General features: G+C 46.6%; 1 protein-coding gene across 1 annotated transcript; it reads right to left on the reverse strand.

Moving 5' to 3' along the window:
• Positions 1-10,536: 10,536 nt before the first annotated feature.
• LOC142591530 (uncharacterized) lies at positions 10,537-12,950 on the reverse strand. The gene is made up of 2 exons (XM_075703852.1): positions 12,906-12,950; positions 10,537-11,361 (listed from the first exon to the last, which is right to left on the reverse strand). Exons 1-2 carry the CDS (start codon positions 12,948-12,950, stop codon positions 10,537-10,539), a joined length of 870 nt encoding a protein of 289 aa, XP_075559967.1.
• Between the last annotated feature and the right edge of the window lie 10,544 nt (positions 12,951-23,494).

A 23,494-nucleotide genomic window follows, 5' to 3' on the forward strand; every position in this document is an offset into this window, starting at 1 on the left:
GTGAAATTTGCATTGTTATGTAAAAACTGCAAACGGCTTACTTGATTTCAGCGTACGACTATTAGGTATTTAGATAAACCAAAGAATGAAATAAAAATTCCTGAGATATTGTATTCATTATTTACTTTCTTAAGTTTCGCATACATTTCGTCTCCGGACAATTATTAATACTTTGTTTTCACAGACCTTGTTGTTTAGAGTTACTGAGGAGGTACTCTATGGCTAAAACATGAAGAGCATGTTCTCTGTAAACTTGGCCGCGTTTCTGCAAGCTTGAAAGGAAATGTCGTCTTGATGATGTGTAGTGACGTGTCAATACATAGACGTCAATTATACCCTCTAAGCAGTGTCAGTGCCATCCATAGTAGTGCAGTTTTGTTTTGCACGCGCAGGTATTCCGAGTGAAAGCTAGGAGACACTCAATGTTCCTAAACGCGTGCCTGATTTTATATATATCTTTTATATCTAACTTCATTGCAGATGCTGTAAAGCACGCAGCTCGAATAATCTCAGTCAGCGACTTTGAAGGTCACCGATATTGTTGCACGAAACGTTCCTGGTCTAGCAGGGTGTTATCGCCGTGCACGACGTATCCCCACCGGAAAAAAGGCCCTAACCTGACGCACCGAATGGTACAATGACCCTTCTCACATTCTTTTTCGTTGACATCCTTTTGAAAGTGTATATTTTTTCACTGTTCAGCACTATGTACACTATGTACAGCATCGCTCTACAAAAAGAAAACGGCAGTCATCAGAGTTTGCACATATGCTATAGATGCTAATACTTATGCCCTGTGCTAATTGCCAGAGAACTGTAATTGTGTGAAATAACGCCTGTTTACACATTTCGTGATAAAACATTGCGACGCTATATCACTGCGCACCATCGACATAGTGTGTACCAGCCACGAAAGAAAATAAGCGTAGTGCAACAAAAAAAACAAATAAAGAAAGAAGGAAAGAAAAAAATTGAAGGACGCTTAAGGTTCGCCTTCAAGAGTGGATTGCGACAGCGTTCCCGTCGACCCGTCAAGGGGTGTAAGACAATGGGCTACGGCGCAGCGACTACGCGCCCCGCATCGGACGCGGTGAGCGTCGAGCAACGCAGCGTTCGGCGCGACAACGAAATGTGCGCCTGAGCAAGCGACGCACGCCTGAGCCTTAGAAACAGCTCGTTTCTAAGGCAACACCGCGTTCACTAGAGGCGCTTTTGTACCGCTTTGAAGCATCGAAACTCGTGGCTCAGTGGTAACGTCTCCGTCTCACACTCCGGAGACCCTGGTTCGATTCCCACCCAGCCCGTCTTGGAAGTTGCTTTTTATTTATGAAGTGTCTGCCGTGATTTATCGCTCACGGCCAACGCCGCGGACGCCGACACCGACGCCGACGACACCGGCTTTTCTGCGACACGAGCTCCTTAACGCTATCGCGTTAAAAATTGGAGGACGCTTAAGCTTCGCCTTCAAGAGTGGAACGCGACAGCGTTCCCGTCGACCCGCCAAGGGGTGTAAGACAATGGGCTACGGCGCAGCGACTACGCGCCCAGCATTGGACGCGGTGAGCGTCGAGCAACGCAGCGTTCGGCGCGACAACGAAATGTGCGCCTGAGCAAGCGACGCACGCCGGAGCCTTAGAAACAGCTCGTTTCTAAGGCAACACCGTGTTCACTAGAGGCGCTTTTGTACCGCTTTGAAGCATCGAACTCGTGGCTCAGTGTAACAAAGAAAAAAACTCGTGGCTCAGTGGTAACGTCTCACACTCCGGAGACCCTGGTTCGATTCTTACCCAGCCCATCTTGGCAATTGCTTTTTATTTATGAAGTGCCTGCCGTGATTTATCGCTCACGGTCAACGCCGCGGACGCCGACACCGACGCCGACGACACCGGATTTTCTGCGACACGAGCTCCTTAACGCTATCGCGTTAAAACTGTGTGTTAGCCAGTTCCTTGCTTAAGAGGAAGCTATATCTCGGGTGCTCCTATCTGAATATATGTAAAAGGAGAATTCGTTTTCTCCACAACCATTGCACAAAATTTTACGGAGTTTGTTGCATTTAAAAGGAAACCTTAAAATATAGTGACTGTTGGTCTTGAATATTAGATTTAGATCCTCATTTTTTCATTAAAAATTGGAGAAAATCGAAAATTTTCAGAGTACGAAACTATCGCGTTTACAACACTGTAACTCGGCAATGAAAAATAATATCACAACTTCGTGAATTGTATCTGATAGTACATCTAAAGTGGACAAAATTGGTATGTCACACATAAATATAAAAAATAATTAATATTGTGGAAATACAGCTTTTGCAGTACCCTTGAAAAGCAACGCAACATATTCCCGTAAAATGTAAAATGACATATAGAATTTGTCCGCTTTAAATGATCTAATGGATGCCGTTCACAAAACCGCGATATATTTTCTTGATACAGAGCTACCAATTTGTAAACTTGATGTTTCTATTTTTTCAAATTATCGAATATTTGAAAATCTTTTTAAACAAAATTTGAACCCTAACTCAAAATTCTCCTTCCAACAGTCACCAGAATTTAACTTTCTCTCTCAAGTGCAAGAAATTTCATTAAAGTCAGTCAAAAGCTTCTCTTAGAGAAACGTTCTTGCGTTTCACATGTAATTGAATAGGCCGCGTTGGAGTTGGGCCCGAGCTAAATCTTCCTCTTAACTCACATCGCTACCAGCTGCAGGGACCGACTTCGGATATTTTATTTAACTCCAGGCAGCTGTTACCGCTTATTTTTTTTTTCACGTGTGGAAGGCGTGCGTGAAGCCACTGTCTGCTACGAATGGTCGTAAAGGCCATTCTCTGCGTAAGCACTAAGCACTCCAGCGGTCTTTGGACAACATGCTGCTACAGCCATTGAGTGTATGCAATGCAGACTATCCCGAATTTGGGAAATACTGTTGCCAAAACGGTAATTCAAACAATAAATGTATTCTCAAGCTCATCACGGTCCCGGCGTAATGTATTGAGTGTGAATGGCACGAATAAATTCCGAGAACCTAAATTGACACTACATAAGTTCGCAAAAACTGAAGAAATAGCTGACGTTGCAAGTGTAAGCACTTCGTTTAGCGTGGCGCCATCAAGCCGGCTTCAGGCGGCAGATTGCAATGTATTTGTACAGCGTGTGGGCCACAGTGTATACGGCGCATATAAAAACAACGAAATAAGGAAAGAAAGAAATGAAGAAAGAAAGGAAGGTAATTGTGGACTGCTGTTGAACGACGGTTGAGTTTCACTTCAAACAAAAACAAACCGCGAAAGATAAAGAATATACAAATGATATTGCTTCCACCGGCGTGTTATACTTTTTGCGTCATGTTTCATTGTGTTTGCATTTACCATATGATCTTTTATTGATATTTATTTTTTTTAATCAGTTTCACTTTCAGCACGCAGCTCCATCTGTTTTGGTGCGGCGCTTACTGAAAACATGTGAAGGCAACCGGCCTCACCATGTCTCACCGGGGACAGTTCTTCTCGTAAAGGCTGTTTCAGCGAAAAATGAAAGAACGTATATCAAAAGAATCTAGTCCGTTCGTGGGTAAAGGTATAAGTCAGGCATTGAGCTCTTCATTCGATACAGCTGTAAGCCATACTTTGCATGCTGAGGTTTCAGGCCTTACAAACCTATTCTTTGGATATAAAGCAAAACACAGACCGACCAACCAGGACATGCCGCTTGATCCCTCCCCCGAAAATGAAAAAGAATGAAGCACAATTCATAAGTGCTAGACGGTGAGTGACCCTTCGTCAGCAAACGGCAGCTCTTGGCGGATCTGCGGCGAAGTGCAGCATAACCTATCATGTACATGTCGCACAAATCCTCTTATGTTATCCGTGTCGGGTGAAGCCACGACAAGGTTATATCTTTCTTCGTTCTTTCCTGTCTCTTCTGGTATACTTTATGTGTCGTTGAGCAACTTTAATGTATCAGTGCTTAAGGCAATCGAAATTCTTAACTTCGTAGGCTGTGTAAATATATTAGGGAAGTGGAAGAAAAAATGAATTCTTGATGGTTCATTTCATAAGGACCACGCATGATGTGGTTGCATATATTAGGCGGCAGGAACCGACAAAACCTGGTAGTGCATAACTCTGCCCGAGTTTGCACGTGAACAATACTTTAATGTCCGAGAGAACAACACGCCCGCAATAACCATCGCACAAATGTACGAGAATTATCTACATTGTTGCATGTGCTACGTACTCCCAAGAACACGTGGTCTCGTGACTAAAATCACGGCATTCTATACTGACCGCCAAACACGCACCCAGTCACTGCTCAGTCATTTTACGTTTTAGTATTGAGCCACTGTACCCCAAACCCAATCTTCGCACCAACATCTTTCACGCTACAGAGAGGTGTACAGAAAAACAATAGAATCGCAGAAACGTATATACTGTTACAAGCACGGGGAAAAGGGGTTTATTTAGGCGTGCGAGGGCAGGAACGGCAGGCTACGAAGAACAGGAATGGCCGCTGCACAGTCTTCGTTCTCCTCTTCCCCTCTCCTTGATCCCCGCGTCCCTCTGACGCGCTTGGACGTAACATACCTCCCCTCGCAGACAAAGCCCCCTGGGCGAGTCAACTAGCTTGTCGTGGCGTACATGATTTCAACCGTGCGACATGCGCGACTTGTGTCCTAGCAGAAGGTCTACCAGTGTTCGTGAGGCGCGCGAGAGTATAGTTCACTTCGCTGACTTTGTCGATGACAACATACGGTCCATCGTAGTTTGCCAGCAGCTTTTGACACAAACCGCGCTTCCTTGTGGGAGTCCAAAGCCAAACGAGATCACCAGGGTGATATGTAACAGGCCGATATCGTGCGTCGTAGCGGGCTTTGGAGTTTTCTTGTGATGCCAAAGTCCGCAGACGCGCAAGTCGCCGAGCCTCTTCAGCGAGGCATAGCGCATCGGCGACCGTAGGATTTTCGTGGTGGTAAAAGGGGAGGACAGTGTCGAGCGTATACTGGGGCGGCCGAGCATATAGAAGGAAGAAGGGGCTGTAGCCGGTTGTCTCGTGCTTGGCGGTGTTGTAGGCCTAAGTAATAAACGGTAAAACTTCATCCCAATTCTTGTGATCGGACGCAACATACATGGAAAGCATATTGGTGATTGTTCGATTAGTGCGCTCAGTGAGGCCGTTCGTTTGCGGATGATATGGCGTCGAGTGCCGGAGGTGCGAGTTACATAAACGCACAAGCTCTTCCACGATATCCGCCGTGAATTGACGCCCCCGGTCGCTTATGATAACACCAGGCGGTCCATGTCGTAGAACAATAGCGTGAAGTAAGAAAAGCGACACTTCGGTGGCAGTTGCTGATGGTATAGCCGCCGTCTCGCAATAGCGTGCGAAATAGTCGGCGCAGACAATTATCCAGCAGTTCCCCTTAGATGACTTTGGAAAACGGCCTAACAGATCAATTCCAACTTGCCGAAAGGGTGAGCTGGAAGGCGGCACAGGTTGAAGGAGACCAGATGGGGCAGTGGTTGGGCGTTTCCGACGTTGGCACTGTATGCAGCTGGCGACATAAAACGCAACCGAATGTCGCATCCGGGGCCAGTAAAAGCGTTCTTGTATGCGATAAAGTGTGCGCACAGTGCCTAAGTGACCGGAGGTAGGGTCATCGTGCATAGCCTGAAGGATTGCTGGCCGGAGACGCTCCGGCACCACTAGAAGGAAGCGTGCACCCGTGCTTGAGTAGTTCTTTTTGTACAGGAGCCCGTCACGTACACAGTAGCTGCTTGTTGCACTTGAATGGGCAGAAGTAAAGAGTGGCTCCAATTTAGTGTCTGTCCGTTGTTCTCCTTTGAATGCGTCGATATCTGGAAAAGGGGGTGTCACAGAAACGACGAGATGATCAAAATGGTCTGCGTCGCAGTCCGTCGTGGCAAGCGGCATACGGGAAAGGCAGTCTGCGTCAGCGTGTTTTCGGCCACTCTTGTAGGAAACAGTGAAGTTATATTCCTGCAACCTCAAAGCCCAGCGCGCAAGGCGACCACAAGGGTCGCGAAGGTTCACGAGCCAGCACAGGGAATGGTGGTCTGTGACGACTTGGAATGGGCGTCCGTACAAGTACGAGAGAAATCGCTGAACCGCAAAGATTGCAGCGAGGCATTCTTGTTCTGTCACCGTGTAGTTGCGTTCAGGTTTGCTTAATGAGCGACTTGCATAAGCAATCACGTGCTGACGGTCGTCATAGCGTTGGACCAAGACGGCACCCAGACCAACGCCACTAGCATCTGTGTGGATTTCTGTTGGCGCAGTAGCATTAAAGTGGCGAAGGATAGGTCGGGAGGTTAACAGGAACTTCAGCTGACGAAATGCAGAATCGCACTCAGGTGTCCACTCAAACCGTGCGTCTTTATGTAGCAGATTTGTCAGAGGATAAGCGACGTCAGCAAAACCAGGAATAAATCGGCGAAAGTAAGAGCAAAGACCCAGAAAACTACGAAGTTGCTTCACTGACTGCGGTGCACTGAATGCCTCGACAGCTGCCGTCTTGAGGGGATCAGGCCGGATACCGTCTTTGTCAACAAGATGACCCAGCACAAGTGTTTGACGGTCACCAAAGTTACATTTCTTGGAGTTCAGAACCAGGCCAGCGTTTTTGATGCAGTCGAGGACAATATCCAGGCGCGTATTGTGCTCATTGAATGTGCGCCCAAATATAGCAACGTCGTCAAGATAGCAGATACAGATGTTCCACTTTAACCCACGTAGAATGGTGTCCATGAACCTTTCAAAGGTTGCTGGAGCGTTGCACAACCCAAATGGCATCACATTGAATTCGAATAATCCATCCGGGGTTATGAAGGCTGTTTTCTCCTTGTCTGCCGGGTGTATCGGGATTTGCCAATATCCTGAGCGCAGGTCCACTGAAGAAAAATAAGAGGCCGAATGCAGGCAATCAATTGCATCATCAATCCGGGGCAGGGGGTAGACATCCTTCTTAGTCACGGCGTTTAATCTTCGATAATCGACGCAAAATCTCCAGTTACCGTCTTTCTTTCTCACAAGTATGACCGGAGCTGCCCAAGGACTCGAGGACTCTTGTATTATTCCATTTTTCATCATGTCATTCACTTGTTCCCCGACTATCTTCCGCTCGTTAGGCGACACGCGATAAGGCTTTTGCCTGATCGGGCGCGCAGGTCCCGTATCGACAGTATGGCGTGTTCGTGACTCGGGGATCGAGAACGCTTTGTCCGGCTGCGCAAAGTCAAACACTGACAGATGCTTAGAAAGCGTATCCACCAAGGTATGGCGCTCCCTTGTGCTGAGTGACTTGTTTATCATAGACAGAAGCTTTTTGTCTGAGACGTGGCGAAGGTCAGCAGGTTCACACGGCCGATCTGTTAGTACGGCTACGGACGAAGACGTGTATTCTGTAAAGTAGGCGAGTTTCAAGCCGTCTGGAAGCAGGATGGGTTCTGTCGAGCAGTTGGCCGTCCACAAGCCAGCACGCCCGTTGCCGATGGATACCACACAATGAGGGACAAAAACGTTCTTCTTCATACAATTGAGATGCATTGGCTCTACGGAGGCATCAAAACTGTCTGGAACTTCACCGCGACACACAACCGGCACGCACACAGAGGTTGATGCAGCCACAACAGTATCTATTTATTTATTTATTTATTTATTGTCATACTCTCAAGGCCCGGAGGCATTACAGAGAGGAGTGGTGATTAGTACAAACATATTCGTTAACAATATTCTTGAAGTTTGTGGCGTCAGAAATGGCAGTGACGGAGGCAGGGAGGCGGTTCCAGTCATTCGTCGTTCTTGGTATAAAGGAATCAAAATAAACGTTCGTGCGACAAGTTGGGACTTCAACCTTAAAACGATGATCCGTGCGTGACGATATGTATGATGGAGGGGAGATTAGTTCGTCCTTAAGTGTTTCGTTAGAGTAATAGATCTTGTGAAAAAGGCATAGGCGAAAGTAATTACGACGTAACTCTAGGTTAGGCAAGTCAAGGGTTAGTTTCATTGATGAGACACTTGCATGACGAGAATAATTCGAAAGAATAAAACGAGCAGCTCGGTTTTGAATGGATTCGATGGTGTTCTTTAGCTTTAGAGTAGAAGGGTCGAAAATGGAGCATGCATATTCAAGTTTAGGCCTCACTAAGGATTTGTACAGAAATAACTTGACAGCTGCAGATGCCGATGAAAAATTACGCCGTAAAAACCCAAGCATGCGATTAGCGTTACCGTAAATGTAATTTATATGAATATTCCATGTAAGATTGTGCGTAATGTAGATACCAAGATATTTATATGATGATACATTTTCTACAGGTATGTTGTTAATATTGTACGTAGGAAGGGTGGTATTTCTTACAACACGGGACACACGCATCGCCTTACATTTATTAGAATTGAGCTTCATTTGGGATCTAGCACACCATGATGTTACTATGCCAATGTCTGATTGAAGAGTATCGCAGTCGCCAGAGTTAGAAATGACACGATAGAGAACACAGTCATCGGCGAATAACTTAAATGATGATTTAATTTGGTCTGGGAGGTCATCAATATAAATTAGAAATAATAATGGTCCTAGAACCGAGCCTTGCGGTACACCGGAGGTTACTCGACCAGTGGAAGAGAAGTATTCGTTAGCATAAACAAATTGGGAACGGTTAGACAAAAAACACTTGATCCAAGCAAGCACGTTAGGATCAATGTTGAGGTTACTTAATTTGGTTAAAAGTAATTCGTGTGAAACAGTATCGAATGCTTTGGCGAAGTCTAAAAAAATGCAGTCAATAATAATGTTAGCATCCATCGCCTGGAATAAATCATTAGTGAATGACAAAAGCTGTGTTTCGCAGGAATAGTATTTTCTAAATCCATGTTGGTAGGGGGTAAAAAATAGGTTTGACTCGAGAAATGAAACCAGGTGTGAGTAAATTATGTGCTCCATTAATTTGCAGGGAACGCTGGTTAGGGATATGGGTCTGTAATTAAGTGGGGAGTACCGACTGCCAGACTTATGTACGGGAATCACCATCCCTGCCTTCCAATCATTCGGAAGGATGGTGGTTTGAAGTGACTGAGCAAAGATTTCGCTCAGAATTATAGATGAATAACTAATAGTTCCCTTAAGAAATTTCGTGTTGATACCATCTACTCCACTGCATGCAGAAACTTTTGAGGTCTGTATCAACTTTACAACGCCATCAAAGTCAATGGTAATAGGAAGCATTGGAAAATAATGCACATCAGGAAAAACAGCGCTTGCGCACAGCACACAATCCGAAAATACAGAGATGAACGCGTCATTCAACACTTCACAACAGACACTCCGATCGACAGGTTCGTTGTTAAGGTCACACAGCTCAATGGCACTAGATTTTTTACCGTTGACCACACTCCAAAATTTCTGTGGGTTGTCTTTCAAAAAAGAAGGCAACGTGTGCTCATAAAATGTTGTTTTGGACTCTGCTACAGCATTCTTGTAGTCGCTCAGTGCTAGTGTGTAAGCATTCCAACGATCATGATTGCCAGTTAATTTTGCTCGTCGGAAAAGTCTTTTCTTTTTGTTCAGTAAACGTTTAAGACGCGAGTTGAACCAGGGTGCGCGAGAATTAGAATAAATACGTTTTTGCGGGATGTACCGGTTAATTAAGGAGTTGGCTTTCTCTTTGAATATTGACCAGTTTTCTTCAACCGATCGAGTGTGGAAACTTGGAATGTAGTCAGTGATGAAAGTTTCTAGTTCGTTATTAATTGCGGCAAAATCAGCATTTTTGTAATCACGTATAACTTTCGACGAATTAACAGATGGGATGGTTAACATCAAATTACACTGGATTATACAATGATCGCTAATACCCGGTAGGTAAGTTAGGGGCGAAACAAATTCCGGGGATGTAGTAAGGATTAAATCTAGGATATTAGCCGAGTGTGCAGAACATCTAGTAGGCTTCAGGACAAGCTGGTGCAGGTTAAAATCGGGGCAAAGGCTGATGAATTCGGAATATTCAGAACAACACTCTTGGGTTGAAGGGGGATCAGTATGCCAGTTAATGCCAGGAAAGTTAAAGTCCCCAAGGAGTATTAGTGGCGTAGAAGGGAACCGTAAAATTAAACTATTTAAGGCATCGTGAAGGTCTGAACAAAATGTGTTAGGTGAGGAAGGGGGCCTGTAAACGACGCAAATGATAAAATTTTTGCGTTCGAAGCCTACGCGCGTGCACACTAGCTCTAATGGCGACGCAAGCTCAATTGCAGCAGCGGTAATCGAATCACGAACACCGATAAGTACACCGCCGCCACACCGCACATCACGATCATGTCGATAGAAACGGTAAACACCCTGGCATTCCAAAATTTCACGGTCTTCAATTTTGCTAGAAAGCCGTGTCTCTGTCAGGATAACAATATCTGCACTGCACGTGTCGACGACAGAAGATAAAGCATCCCGCTTGTTGCATACGCTGCGAATATTTGAATACAGAAGAGAAATATTTTTTGCCACCCGACCATGACTCCGCTATGTTTGTGAATTGCTAGGGCCATCAGAAGGTGCATTTGGGACAGAATTTGTCGAACGAAGCTCGTTTGTGTGGATTTCGCAGACTCGATCAGTTACCGGACAGTAAACGTAAGTTTTTTTGTCGATTTGTAGACGGTTAAGCCGTAACACATATTTCTGTCCGCTAGCCTTTCCGAATTCAATCAATTTTTTCTGTGACAAGCGTGTGGCGCGGCAGAAGTCTTCGCTAACAGAAATGCCAGAACCTTTGAATTTTTTTCGCTCAGTGAAAACCTTTTGCTTAAGTTTTGAGGACGAGAATTTTACGATTATGGGCCGGTGCTTATTTACTGCATAGGTACCCAGCCTGTGGGCGCGGGAAATGGCTTCATCTATTAAAGTTATCTGTAGTAAATTGGTAAGGCAGTTTCGAATTTTAGTTTCCGATTCGGACCAGTTCTCAGCTGGGACGTCAGGAATCCCGTAGAATATAAGGTTGTCACGGCGAGAGCGGTCTTCCAGCTCGTCCAACCGAGAAGTTATTGCTGCAGTTTGGTCTCGCACAGCTTCATCGACTACTCTCGGTAGATCAACACCATTCTGATTTGCTTCATATGATTCCACCAGGGATTCAACTGTTGCGAGCCTACTGGCTAAGCTGGAAACTTTTTCCTCAAGTTTTTGCTGATTAGCTCGGACCTCTGATAGCAACCCTATTACCTCGGTATGGCGTGCGTCACTTTTAGCCGACAAGGCCGCAATGGCGTCTAGAATCTCCTTTTGAGGACCAGGGTTCTGTTCCACATCCCCAGCTAACATAAGCAACTTAACAACATATATACACTCAAAAAATCACAAAGAATCACCAGTGGGCCTGGGAAGAGCAGCAGACAGATATTACTGGATCGCTTAGCGTGCAACGACGGGTGTTTACCAACCTGTACAACAAACAAGAACGGGTTTTGAAGCGGTTGCATGGCTGCCGCTCCGTCCAGCCCACTGAAGTGGCCCGATGAAAGCGTCGCTCTTAAGTACATCCGGCTGACTGGTGTCGTAGGCGATGGGAATGGCCAACCAAGTCGGGACACGATGTACACCGCGTCAAGGGTTGATGATGTGGCGTTTCCGCCATAGTGTTGATCTCTGACGTAACATGGTGATAGAGGCAGGACGATAGCCTCGCAAAAGGAATCCAAGGGCTGCCATGTGCCGAGGAACGCCAGAATCTGTACAACAAACAAGAACGGGTTTTGAAGCGGTTGCATGGCTGCCGCTCCGTCCAGCCCACTGAAGTGGCCCGATGAAAGCGTCGCTCTTAAGTACATCCGGCTGACTGGTGTCGTAGGCGATGGGAATGGCCAGCCAAGTCGGGGCACGATGTACACCGCGTCAAGGGTTGATGATGTGGCGTTTCCGCCATAGTGTTGATCTCTGACGTAACATGGTGATAGAGGCAGGACGATAGCCTCGCAAAAGGAATCCAAGGGCTGCCATGTGCCGAGGAACGCCAGAATCTGTACAACAAACAAGAACGGGTTTTGAAGCGGTTGCATGGCTGCCGCTCCGTCCAGCCCACTCTGCAGACATCCAGCTCTCTCCAGCCCACTCTGCAGACACACAAAGTTCACCTTGACGGCAAGTCTCCTCTAAGAGCCCGGACGAAACATGGCCATCGGCGCAAACTTCCCCCGTGCGACAATCGACGGTCGCACCACACTGTCGCAAAAATTCGATGCCCGAAATCACTTCGTGCGTCGATCGGGGAATAACTACAAACTCCGTCGCGAAAATTCCACCAGCAAAGGATACGTCAGCAGTGCACACACAAACAGGGCGCAACGACTCGCCGCTCACTCCACAAAACGTTGCAGCCTGGTCCCACCGAAAGACAACTTTACGCCCCAACCGACCTTTAAAACTGAGACTCATTACGGATACAGTTGCTCCGGTATCCACTAAAGCCATTGTAGGAACACCATCAACAAGTACATGCACTTTGTTCTTAATCATAGCAACTGCGGGGGGCATTTCTGTCGATAGCACGTGTCGAGCGACCTCACCCCCATCGGCCGCGCTAGCTAGTTTTCCGGTTGTGAAGGCGAGAAGGAGCGGCGCACTGGCGATGGCGATTGACGTAAACGCGGTGCACGAGAAGTTGGCGGTGGCGTCAAACTCCTGTCAGATGCCGGCGAGCGGCTCCTGAAGCTTCTCTGCCAGTAATCGTTGCCAGGAGGGACGCCAACTGACCAAGAGGTGGTGTACGGCTGTTGAGTTGTCCTCGTAGGAGGTGTGGTCCTTGTTGAAGGCCCCGATCGACAATTCCGCGTTGTTGGGCGACGATTGCAAAATCTCGCTATGCGGCCCGCGACACCGCATTGGAAACACACCGGCAGATGCCTCGAATTGCGATGTTCTTTCATGTAGTCGCGCATGTTGCTGTCGACTGCATAGACAGCAGGTGGGTGACATTCATCATGGCTAGGCATCGGCCGCCGGGAGGCCTGCGTGCGGCGTGGGTGTTGGCCGTAGTCATGACCTTGATAGCTCATGGTCCCTCTCGTTTGTGGGGTAGACCTAGACTCCATGGTCGCTCAGTGAACCGTGGGTTGCCATGCGGTCGAAACGGCCGTGTTTCTCATCTCGTGTGGTGAGTACGCGCCAGTGATGCCGGGTGTGCAACAGTACATCTCTTCCTGATGGAGCAACTCTTCGCGAACAATCTGCCGTATAGTGGATGGAAGGTCAACACACGAGCTCGGGTCTACACTCGCCACCGTTGTGACATTAGCCAGGCGACCAAACTTCGGTATTATCCATCGTATCTTCAACGTCTCAAAGGTCCTGCAGTGGCGAATGACGTCAGACACGGAGTCCAAGCTTTCCTTGCCGATAAAAAAATTGTAGACGTCTTCGGCTATTCCTTTCAACAAATGTCCCACTTTGTCATCCTCAGACATCTGAGAGTTAACTATTTTACACAATTTCAGCACTTCTTCGATATAAGTCGTACAGGTCTCGCCGGGAATCTGAGCTCTTTGCGAAAGCGTCTGTTCAGCGCGTTTCTTTTTTGCGCTAGAGTCTCCAAAACACGCTCTGAGCTCCTCGACAAAAAGCTCCCACGAAGTGAGCGTGTCTTCGTGATTCTCATACCAGACGAGCGCTGTGTCGGTAAGGGAAAACACAACATTGGACAACTGTGCGGTCGAGTTCCAACCGTTAGACCGGCTCACCCTTCGGTAGTTCGTGAGCCACTCGTCGACATCTTCTCCGGCTTTTCCTCCGAAAGTGAGTGGCACCCGGTGGTATTGCCACGGAACGCCAGGTGTTGGCCTTGAAGCCGCGTCAGATCCTTCGGGAATCTGGCAGGCGTATTCAGGCATGGCAGGTGAGGGTGGCGGAAGTCCGGCAAGTCGACGGCTTCGGCGAAATTGTAGCAGCGTAGGCTCCGTGATTACGAGGTTTACCCCGCACTGTCCACCAATTTGTTACAAGCACGGGGAAAAGGGGTTTATTTGGGCGTGCCAGGGCAGGAACGGCAGGCTACGAAGAACAGGAATGGCCGCTGCACAGTCTTCGTTCTCCTCTTCCCCTCTCTTCTTGATCCCCGCGTCCCTTTGACGCGCTTGGACGTAACAATATGTTCACAGTCATAGGATATGAAAAAAAAAGATCAATCAGCATAACCCTGGTAAAACAGGACATTTGTCAGAATTTTTGTGCTGAAAATCCTAAGTAGTGTTTGTCAAATTTTGTGTAACCTTTAATAGTGGACAAGTCTCCGTCGCTTATTTTCCTTTCTGCGTTCTTAAAGTGGCGCGAACCAATCTGTTGGAGCCTTAATCTTAATGCGATAGCCTCAGATTTCTATGTTTCAAAGTCGCATTGTGAGCTACAGCAATTAACGCAGGTATGAGCAGTGGCTTAAGCGAATATGAGTCATTGTTTTAAGTGACGGCCCAATTTCTCGTTTTATAGGCATAGAAATGAACAGGCATTTATTAACAGAGGTGATGTGGGATGGGGTAGGAGGGGATATGTCAATGGCGGCGCCCGTAGAACGTTCTGGAAACGGCGGCAGCACTCTCGCAGGCAGCTGCACACCATGCGTACGTCTCCGCATGGCGTCGTAGCTTGACTCCACCTCACAATTGGGTGACGACACACAAGTGCCTAGTCGCAGCCGGTGAAGACCGCGAAAGCGCGACACGGCGGAACAAGCTAGGGCAGCTCGAAATGCTACTCGTCATAATTCTCATCGGCAGGAGGCTATGAGTGGATAGATGGAAACAAATTTATTTTGAATCCGGCGAAAGCTGCTACGAATGAAGCTGCGGCAGCGACCCGACGAGAGCAACATGTGGCTTTAATGCGACGCAGGCGTTCTGGGAATGCGCAATTTAGAATCTACAAAGTTCAGCGGAAAGTGCCATAGCATATCAATACAAGATCCAAGCAGGCTTTCGCCTTCATATTTTCAGAAAGTTCCAAGCATGCGCCGTATGTTTTTTTAACGCAGTGTACGGCGCCACACTGCGGGAAAGCAAGATTGTTTGTTGCGGGTTATTATGAGCAATTGTTTCAACATCGGCATAACTTTTCGGATCTACTGAAGTAGCTCGTAATGTTCGCCATGTATACTTATATAGAGTATATGTAGAAGTATATAGGTAGTCCAGCACGACAATTTGGAACGCTAAATCTTATAGGTAACGAGGCTCTCATGCTGGTATTTCGAAACTATGCCTTATTTCGCGACTTTCCTGGTTTCTGCATAGTTGCCGCGGGCGTCTGATGCTGATGGCGGAGTCGCTATTAGAACATATTTTTAAAGCGATATGGTGCACCTACTTCAAGTGGTAACAAACAGCCTATGTAGGATCTACATACTGACCAAAAATTAGTGCTAGATTGCGTACGAGCTTTACGTAATAAGCAAAAAATTAGAAATATGATTTTAGAGAAAGAAAAACATAGATTATAAGAAATAGGTTATGACTAGGTTATCTTATTCGTTGTTTAGGAACTTCCTCCCTAGGACACGGCAGTGCATGTACTTGAGTTACAAATGCATACATGAAGAGCATTTAGCCCTCTGAGACGGTAGGCTACATGCATTTAGTTGAAATCTATAGCTGTTTGCAGATTTTTGCCGAGGACTTGGAGTAATACTTTTTTGATTGAATGACCTTCAATATTACTTTTTCAGCATACATGTTTCAGACAAACATGCCGCATCCTGTTGATTTACATTCATTTCGTCTGTTGGTTTGGTAATGTCGCGTTGTGGGCCGTGCAATAATATTCGAAAACTTGTGTGAAACAATCATATTTTATGTTTCCTGTAATCAATAGGCGAACGTGAAAGCACCAGCCTGGTCGACCTTCCGTAAGTGTGGCATGTCGAATAACCTTTACGAATTACGTTTTCTACGCTTTTTTGTACTTGTTTTTTATTTTAATTTTAGGTCGCCGTGGATGAGGACATTCCTGTGTTAAAGGCTTCTGGCTTCTGAGGCTTCAGCAGTTGTTGTGAATGCCCCGCTTGGAACATACACAACTCTGCGGCCAAAACTCCTACAACAACTGATCCCATGAGCGAGATGACGTAGTGCCATCTACGACACTTGAGGGATTTTTTCGTTAATATTTCCCTTGTTGGACACTTGGCAGTTGCGGATCCGGCGAACCAGTGCCTAAACTAGGTGGCGTTAACAATGCAACGTCGTTGTTGATATTCACACCATGAAGGCTGTATGCGTTCTTTTCTACAAAGCGCCTGATTGATAGCACACACTCCTTTGGGAGTAGGGGCCACGTTTGAGGCTCATCATCATCATGTGCATGTACGCTTCTTGCCGCAATGTGCCGCCAACGCTGTTTTCAACTGTATGACAATGAATGCTTTCACGGCGGGGCGCAGCCATCTTGTCCAGAAGAATTACCCTGTGTTGCACATAATACCATCTTCATCCACTACAGTATTGATTGTTCGGCCATAAAAATATATGCACAGGCGCCACCACTCTAAAGTCGTTTGGAGCGTAATACCACGCAGTAATTTCACAGCGCAGCTTTCGAAGGATCCACAATGGTTAACGCCCCCGGCTCCGAAATGCGCATTGCTCCAGTGAAATGTGTTTCAGTCTCAGTGGTGGCAGTTGTGGATTTCTCTTCGCCCTGTGCCGATAGTAAAGCCGGCATTAACCAGACGGCTTCACGATGACAAAAATTGTTGTGTGTTGTCAATGGCGACAATAGTTATCGTCAGCGTACCCAAAAAGACGTGCGGATTTCGAGACAACGGAAATTTAATTTCGATCACTTAGACGCATGCCATTGTAGTAAAATAAAGTCCGACTTATGTCTTCAAGGCATAACGTATGCCTCTCAGTTATCCCTAAAGCACACCAATCTCTTTGTTGTACACCAATCAAAGCGCACCTAAAACACACCAATCGCTTTGTCGTTCTGTCTAAACGAATATTCTTCTGACGGCTATAAGTTATCCACAGGCTTTTATTGAGTATACATTTTGTTGATAAGCTTCCCGGCATCCTCAACAAATTTGGTTCCAGGGTTAACTCGTGTTCTGCCAGGACAGCAGCCCTAAACCTTCGCTGTTCGTAAGCAACCCTTAAACCACTCCGGAGTGTTTACATTGTAGCCTGTAGTTAGCTCTTAAACCACTCCGGAGTGTTTACATTATACCCTGTAGTTAGCGCTTGCATAGAACTTTTGCTGCACGTTAGCCATAAGTTGTCCCAATTTTCACGAAATACGAACCCGATCCATTAACCATAAATCAGGGCACAAAGGATGCGTCGTATAACGCATGAAAAGGAACAGGCGCGTGAAAGAGACAGCGACTGTTCGTTCGACGGTTTGGCGATGAATCAATTCAGTGCTAATAAACGCGTGTCTATGCTTTGGCGACTATATGTTTTTCAACTTTCTTTTACGGCCCACTGAGAGTTATCCCAACTAACGCTTTCACCGGTATTTTTCTAGATTTCAGGTTGGCTATCGCTAGGGATGTTACGGTACGCTACTTGCGTCGGCTGGATTTCAGTCTTAGCCCCTTCGTTGAAGTGTGAAAGCACCAGTGGTGTCTTCAGCCATCGTCTCAGCTCCTCAAATGCGTCAACCTGCCGTGGCTTGCATTCAAAATGAATGTCGGCTTTTGTAAGATAAGTTAAGGGTTCCGAAATTCTTGAACAGTCGTCCTTTAAAATCGCTTGTAATAGACGCACAGCCCGCTGCTGTCGACAAGAAAGCGCGCTGCCTTCTTGTCGACGGGCCACAGGAACTAAGCGAAGGCAGCTTTCTTCTGTTGGATAGGACAAACACCAGACTTTCCGACGACGTGGCATAGGAAGAGAAGTTCTTCGCAAGCCAAACGGCACTCTCCCGGCTTCCGGCTGAATCGAGATGACTTGGACAACTCTAGTACTCTCTGAAGCCACCTTAGGAGGTCTTCGAAATTCTTGGCATTGACTGCAGCGTCACCCAAGCAGATAAGGCAAGTCTGCCACTTCACACTTGTCAAGTCTGTGTGCATCACGCGCTGGAACGTTTCTGGCGCCGAGCAAAGTCCGAATCCGGTCACCTCGGACTCGAAGATGCCGGTTTGTGTGATAAACGTGGTCTTCTCTCGATCCCTCTCGTGCGCTTCACTTTCACAGTAACCAGTCTTGAGGTCAATCGACAAAAAATACTTAGCATTCCAAGGTTGGTCAAATTCGTAACCTATCCGTGGGAGATGGTATACGTCCTTCTTGATGATTTGTTCAAGCGGAAATAATCGACGCAGAACAGACTTCCATCCTTCTTCTCTACTAAGACCACAGGAGATGCCCACAGGCTTTTAGACAGCTTGATGATGCTGTCACGCAGCATTTCGCCGACTTGCATTATAGCTTCTGGTTTTCGCGTTGACAGTCGGTAAGGGCTCTGGCGGAGAGGTTGAGTGAATTATGCTTTGAACCTGGTATCTGTATAGCGCAACAAAACAACGAAACAAGAAGAAACGAACATGGAGACAAGCGTTTGTCTTCGTCTTCGTTTCTTCTTGTGTTCTTGTTTTCTTGCGCTATAAAGATACCTTACATTAACGACGAACCAACAAACCCCCATATCGCCCCCCCTCGTCGATTTCATTTTCAACTGGTGTTTGCCGAATCTTAGATTACATCGAAAAGCATTCTTTGTATCGTAGGAGGAGACTTTCGAACTTTTGGTGCTTACTCATAGGGAGGTTTGCATTTATTTCAAGGACTGATTCGGGAACTATGGTCTCCAAAGTAGATGCAGTAGAATCAGAGAGCACATGCAAATTGCTAGTGTCTACAGTTTCCACGAGGTATGCGATTGTCGTGCCCGTGTTGACATGCCTGTAGTCCTTGGCGAAGTTGGTCATCATCACTTTCGCTTTCCTCCCTGCAGTCAAGCGAACCCTCTTGCGGCACAAATTTGACGATCTAGTAGTAGACGTTGATCGCCCTCGGTGACTCTTTTTATGTCAGCGGGTGCTTCGCTGCCGAGGGAAATGAGAATGCTGGAGCGAGGTGGATTGCTCGCTTGATCTTCGAGCACACTAAAGGTGTGATGACTACGACAGCTCTCCGGCGGTATCGACTGATATTCGGACAGCGTTATTAACCTCAAGTTCAGGTCAATTATTGTGCTGCGTTGGTTCAGGATGTCCATGCCGAGAATGACGTCTCGTGAACGCTATTGGAGGACCACGAAGCTGGCAGGATTGTTCCGGCCATGCATGGTAATTAATGCCGTAGAGATTCTATTCGGCGTTACTAGGTGTCCTCGAGCTGTCCGAATTCGAGGTGCTTCCCATGCAGCCTTAACTTTTTTCCACTGGGCGGGGACGGGTCCACCCATAGCGTTCTGCTTTTTCCAGTAAGGCGGTGACTGCGTGGCTGTTGAGACGCATCTCAAGGTCAGTAGTGCTTCGTCTTGCGTTCCAGTTGGGACTTGAGGTCTGATCATAGTTGTGTCATCTTGACCTGTGGCTGGAACATCGCTTCGTCAGGTGCCCTTTTGTCGGCGTATTCTTTGCATCTAGGCTTCGCTGGGATGGCGGCATCTCGTTGATATGTTGTCGAGGTAGTCTTTTCGGCGTCTTCGTTGGTGGCGGAGGGACTTCGTCAGTTCAAGGAACAGCAACCGCAATTCTATCGGTTGATGATGTGGCCAACGATTAGCGCCTGCACACGTGATGTGAAGAATATGTAGGTCAAGTGCAGCATTTCCCAAAAAATATTTGCTGAGAAAGAGGGCGCTGGTGAGCCAGGCGCACTTACTCGGAAAGGAAAATTGCGCCTAGTCTCGATGAAAGTCACGCGGAAAGGAAATCCTGCCTGGGATGATATTGTGGAGGAACGATATAGCACAGCAAATACGATAGATTCGATAGGCTTCTCCATGAGAACATGTGCTGTGCAGTTGACCAGATATTAACCCATTAAAGACCAGCGTGACCATATGGTCACGGTAGTCTGCACAGTGGATTTCAATTAATTAAGATGAACAAAACGGCACCAAAATCGCCTTTGACGTGCCGTTTAAAAGATTAGAGTTCCCTTTATGGATACCAAGTGGCAGCAGCTGTCAGTCGTTTTGTGGGAGCCCCTCGCAAAGGCGGGAATAAGTGTTGCTCTAGGAGTAGCATTGCCATGCATTGCTCCAAGGGCTAAGCGTGTTTTTATTTCACCACTTCTTTAAGCAATAGTCAGATATCCTTACCTCCGTATTGTTCTATTAATATGTGACCTTCTATGAGCATTTGTGAAAGATTACTGTTTGATTTATCCACGAACGAGCGTGTTATCTTGCGCGTTGCCATATGGTCACGCTGGGCCTTCAGGCTACCTAACTTTTTTTTTTAAGTGCGTTCTCATCTCTTGCTCGGCTGCTGGCGCATTCTCGCAGTGGTTATTTCTTATTCTATTGTCTGAGTAGGTTGATGTTGGAAGAAATAGCGACGATAGTCGTAGAGGAAAATGACGACGTGTCAGTGATTTATATCGAGCCGCCAGAGGCTAGCACCTATTCGGATGAAAACTCGGCCGATGAAGGCTCAGGTGGGCTCATTGACATTCTAAGCAGGTGGCAGCTATGAGCCGGCGCTGAAACTGTTTTCACTGACGGACGCCGCATTGGCGGATGCGACTCGGACGGTGACGACGCCGGCGAGCAAGGTGACGGTACATCAGAGGTTTCTTCTGTAGTTGATGCGGCCAGTCCTGCAAAATTATGCACTGCTTCTAAGTGGACGAAGGGTGATCTCCAGGTAAGCCTTGGCATATTTCCAGAACCAAACTTTGCTGCTTACGAGGACTTTTCACCTGTTGAGCAGTTCGAGCTTTTTGACAAAGCCGTCGTGGAGCTGCAAGTCGAACAAGCAAGAACGTATGTGTTATTTTTGAATATGCCCTATCCGGAGGTTACCAAAGAAGAATTAGGTTTTCTTGGAGTGCTCGTTTTGTCCGCCTATAACCGCTTGCCAGGGAAAAAGTGCTATTGGGATAGCGGCACGGATATGCGAAACACGATGGCCTACAATGCTGTGGGAAGAAATCGCTTCGTTCAGATAATGCGATTGCTGCACGGTGCCAAATGCAAGCCTAGCACTTAGTGACAAGTTGCCAAAGCTGCGTCCATTGATGGCAGTATTGAATGCAAGGTTTCTGGAGCATGTTCAACCTGTGCGTCACGTGAGCTATGACGAAAGTATGATCGAGTATTACGGTCATCATGGCTGTAAACAGTTTGTGCGCGGAAAGCCTATCCGCTTCGGGTATAAAGTATGGTGCCTAAATGCCAAGAACAGATACCTTGTAAACTTCAAAGTGTATCAAGGCAAGCGGGGGATCCCGGAACATCTGAAAAATATCAAATGGACTTCGTAAAAGCAGCGGCGCCACTTCTTCAAATGGTGGAAGAACTCGCAGCAGAGACGCACGACTTTCCTTTCTTTTTCAATTTTGATAGTTTATTCACAAGCATGCAGTTACTCAGGCATCTCAACGCACAGAGCTACGAAGTCACGGGCACAGTGCAGCAGAACCGTGTTCCCAGAGAGTGCCTTATCGCTTGACCAGAATTCGTCAAGCACCAACCTCGCGGGCACGAAGATGCCGTGCTGAGCGACAATGGCATAATTGTTGTCCGCTGGATGGACAATTCGTAGTAACGATCGTAAGCACCATTTATGGCGTAGAGCCAATGTCATCTGCAGACAGGTACTCTCGTGTTGAGAAGAAGCGAATCAAGGTGGCCCGTCCAAACACTGTTGCTCAGCACAAGTATTATAGGAGGTGCGGACCAGAGGGATGTAAATGTAGGCGCCTATAGCAATTGTGGCGAAAAGTGGTGGATGTCAAAAGAGTGTGGCAAAAAGTGGGAGCAATATGTAGGCGGATTGCAATTCGTAGCAAAAAGTGGTGGTGGCCGATTTTCACTTGACTTTGTGATGTAGCTATCAGCAACGCTTGGGTGCTAATTCGTAGCACAGGGTTCGACTTCACGCAGGTAGAATTCCGCAGGCAAATTGCACAAAGCTATACCTGATGCGATGGGACAATAAGCCTAGAGGACCTGATCAAGGCAGAATCCCAAAGACTGCTGGTGTCCTGAATGGTACCCGGTATGACCAAGTGGCCCACTTTGTTGCACCAATACCTAATGGCAAGAGGTGGAGGTGTGCATGAGATAATTGCAACAGCGTGGTGCGCACACAATGTACAAAGTATGACGACGGCACGTTTATTCCATTATTTAAACCATGTCACACTAAATAAGTGCTCGAATATGTTTTTTGTGATGTTTCATGGCTTGAAATATATGTGTTTAACTTCGCGTATTTTGCTGTAGCGTAAGGGCCCAGTGTAACCATATGGTCACAGGCTATATATCGAAAACTTAATAGGCAAGAGTAATAATTTCTTGCTTGTGAATTATAAGTATAAAGGAAAGTTAATATATTAGATTTATTTCAAGATAGAAAGAAAAAAAAAGAAACCGGTCCCTAATGGTTTAAACAGGCTGGGCAGCTCGCAGTATTCAAATAGAGTTATAAAACGACGTCGCTGCTTTTACATGTGTTAGGCAAAGTTCACATACAGCTGAGATTTCTTCACTTGTATCGGCTTGTGCGAACGCTTACAATACATCGACGTATATTTCAATAACATTGCTTGCCTTATTTCGGTGCCTTCGACATTTAACACGTACTCAAGTTTCATCTCGGCCACTGCGACATACGTCATGGCTGCTATGAGTCATGACGTCCCCCTCCTCTGTGTCAACAAGGCCGCCTTGACGACGCATAGCTGTCATGACGCATTTCCGATTACTGCAGTCATTTGTATGTTTGTATCAAGCAGAAACACGAGCTTTGTGATCGACTTCTTTTACTCGAAGGAGCTGTTTGAGAAGGTTCCAAATCATTTAGGCAGCACGCATTTCAACAATACTGCTGCACGCTTAAAAAAGGACACACAGATGTCAATAATTTTGTTTGTGGTAGTGAGTCTCGGTGGATTTTAGCGGTATTTGATTGCGTGAAGAACACATTTGCCGCCTAAATTCAATGGCGAGCCTTGCTCACGCCATTTAGTGTGAGCAAAGGAAGAGTTACCATTTGGAATCGCGCTACTCGGAAACAAATGGCGCTGTAATGGCCCTTTGTTTCTCCACTCTACATAGTACATGCCAAAAATGGAAGTCGCTGTTGATAGAAGGCATTCGGAATAAGTGATCTTAAATAAAATATCGAGCTGAAAAGTTTCCTGAGAGCCCGATTTCTTTGTTTGCAATACTCGACCCGCAATCCTTGTTACAATATTAAATTGAGAATAGCTGAACGACCATGTCATGGCCTCTTTGAGGTTCGCCAATCAAACTGGTGTCAAAGGGTGCTTTAAGCACAGATGACGCATCAGTGGCAAGTTTGAAAAAT

Source organism: Dermacentor variabilis, chromosome 8, assembly GCF_050947875.1.
Source record: "Dermacentor variabilis isolate Ectoservices chromosome 8, ASM5094787v1, whole genome shotgun sequence".
In the NCBI taxonomy this organism is placed as follows: domain Eukaryota; kingdom Metazoa; phylum Arthropoda; class Arachnida; order Ixodida; family Ixodidae; genus Dermacentor; species Dermacentor variabilis.

Excerpts from the sequence above, each read along its gene's own strand:
- LOC142591530 (XM_075703852.1), bottom strand. The coding sequence starts at position 12,950 with ATGCGCGACTACATGAAAGAACATCGCAATTCGAGGCATCTGCCG. Across the intron at positions 11,362-12,905 it reads GCAATTCGAGGCATCTGCCG|TGTATATATGTTGTTAAGTT; the intron begins GTGTGTTTCCAA and ends TGATTTTTTGAG.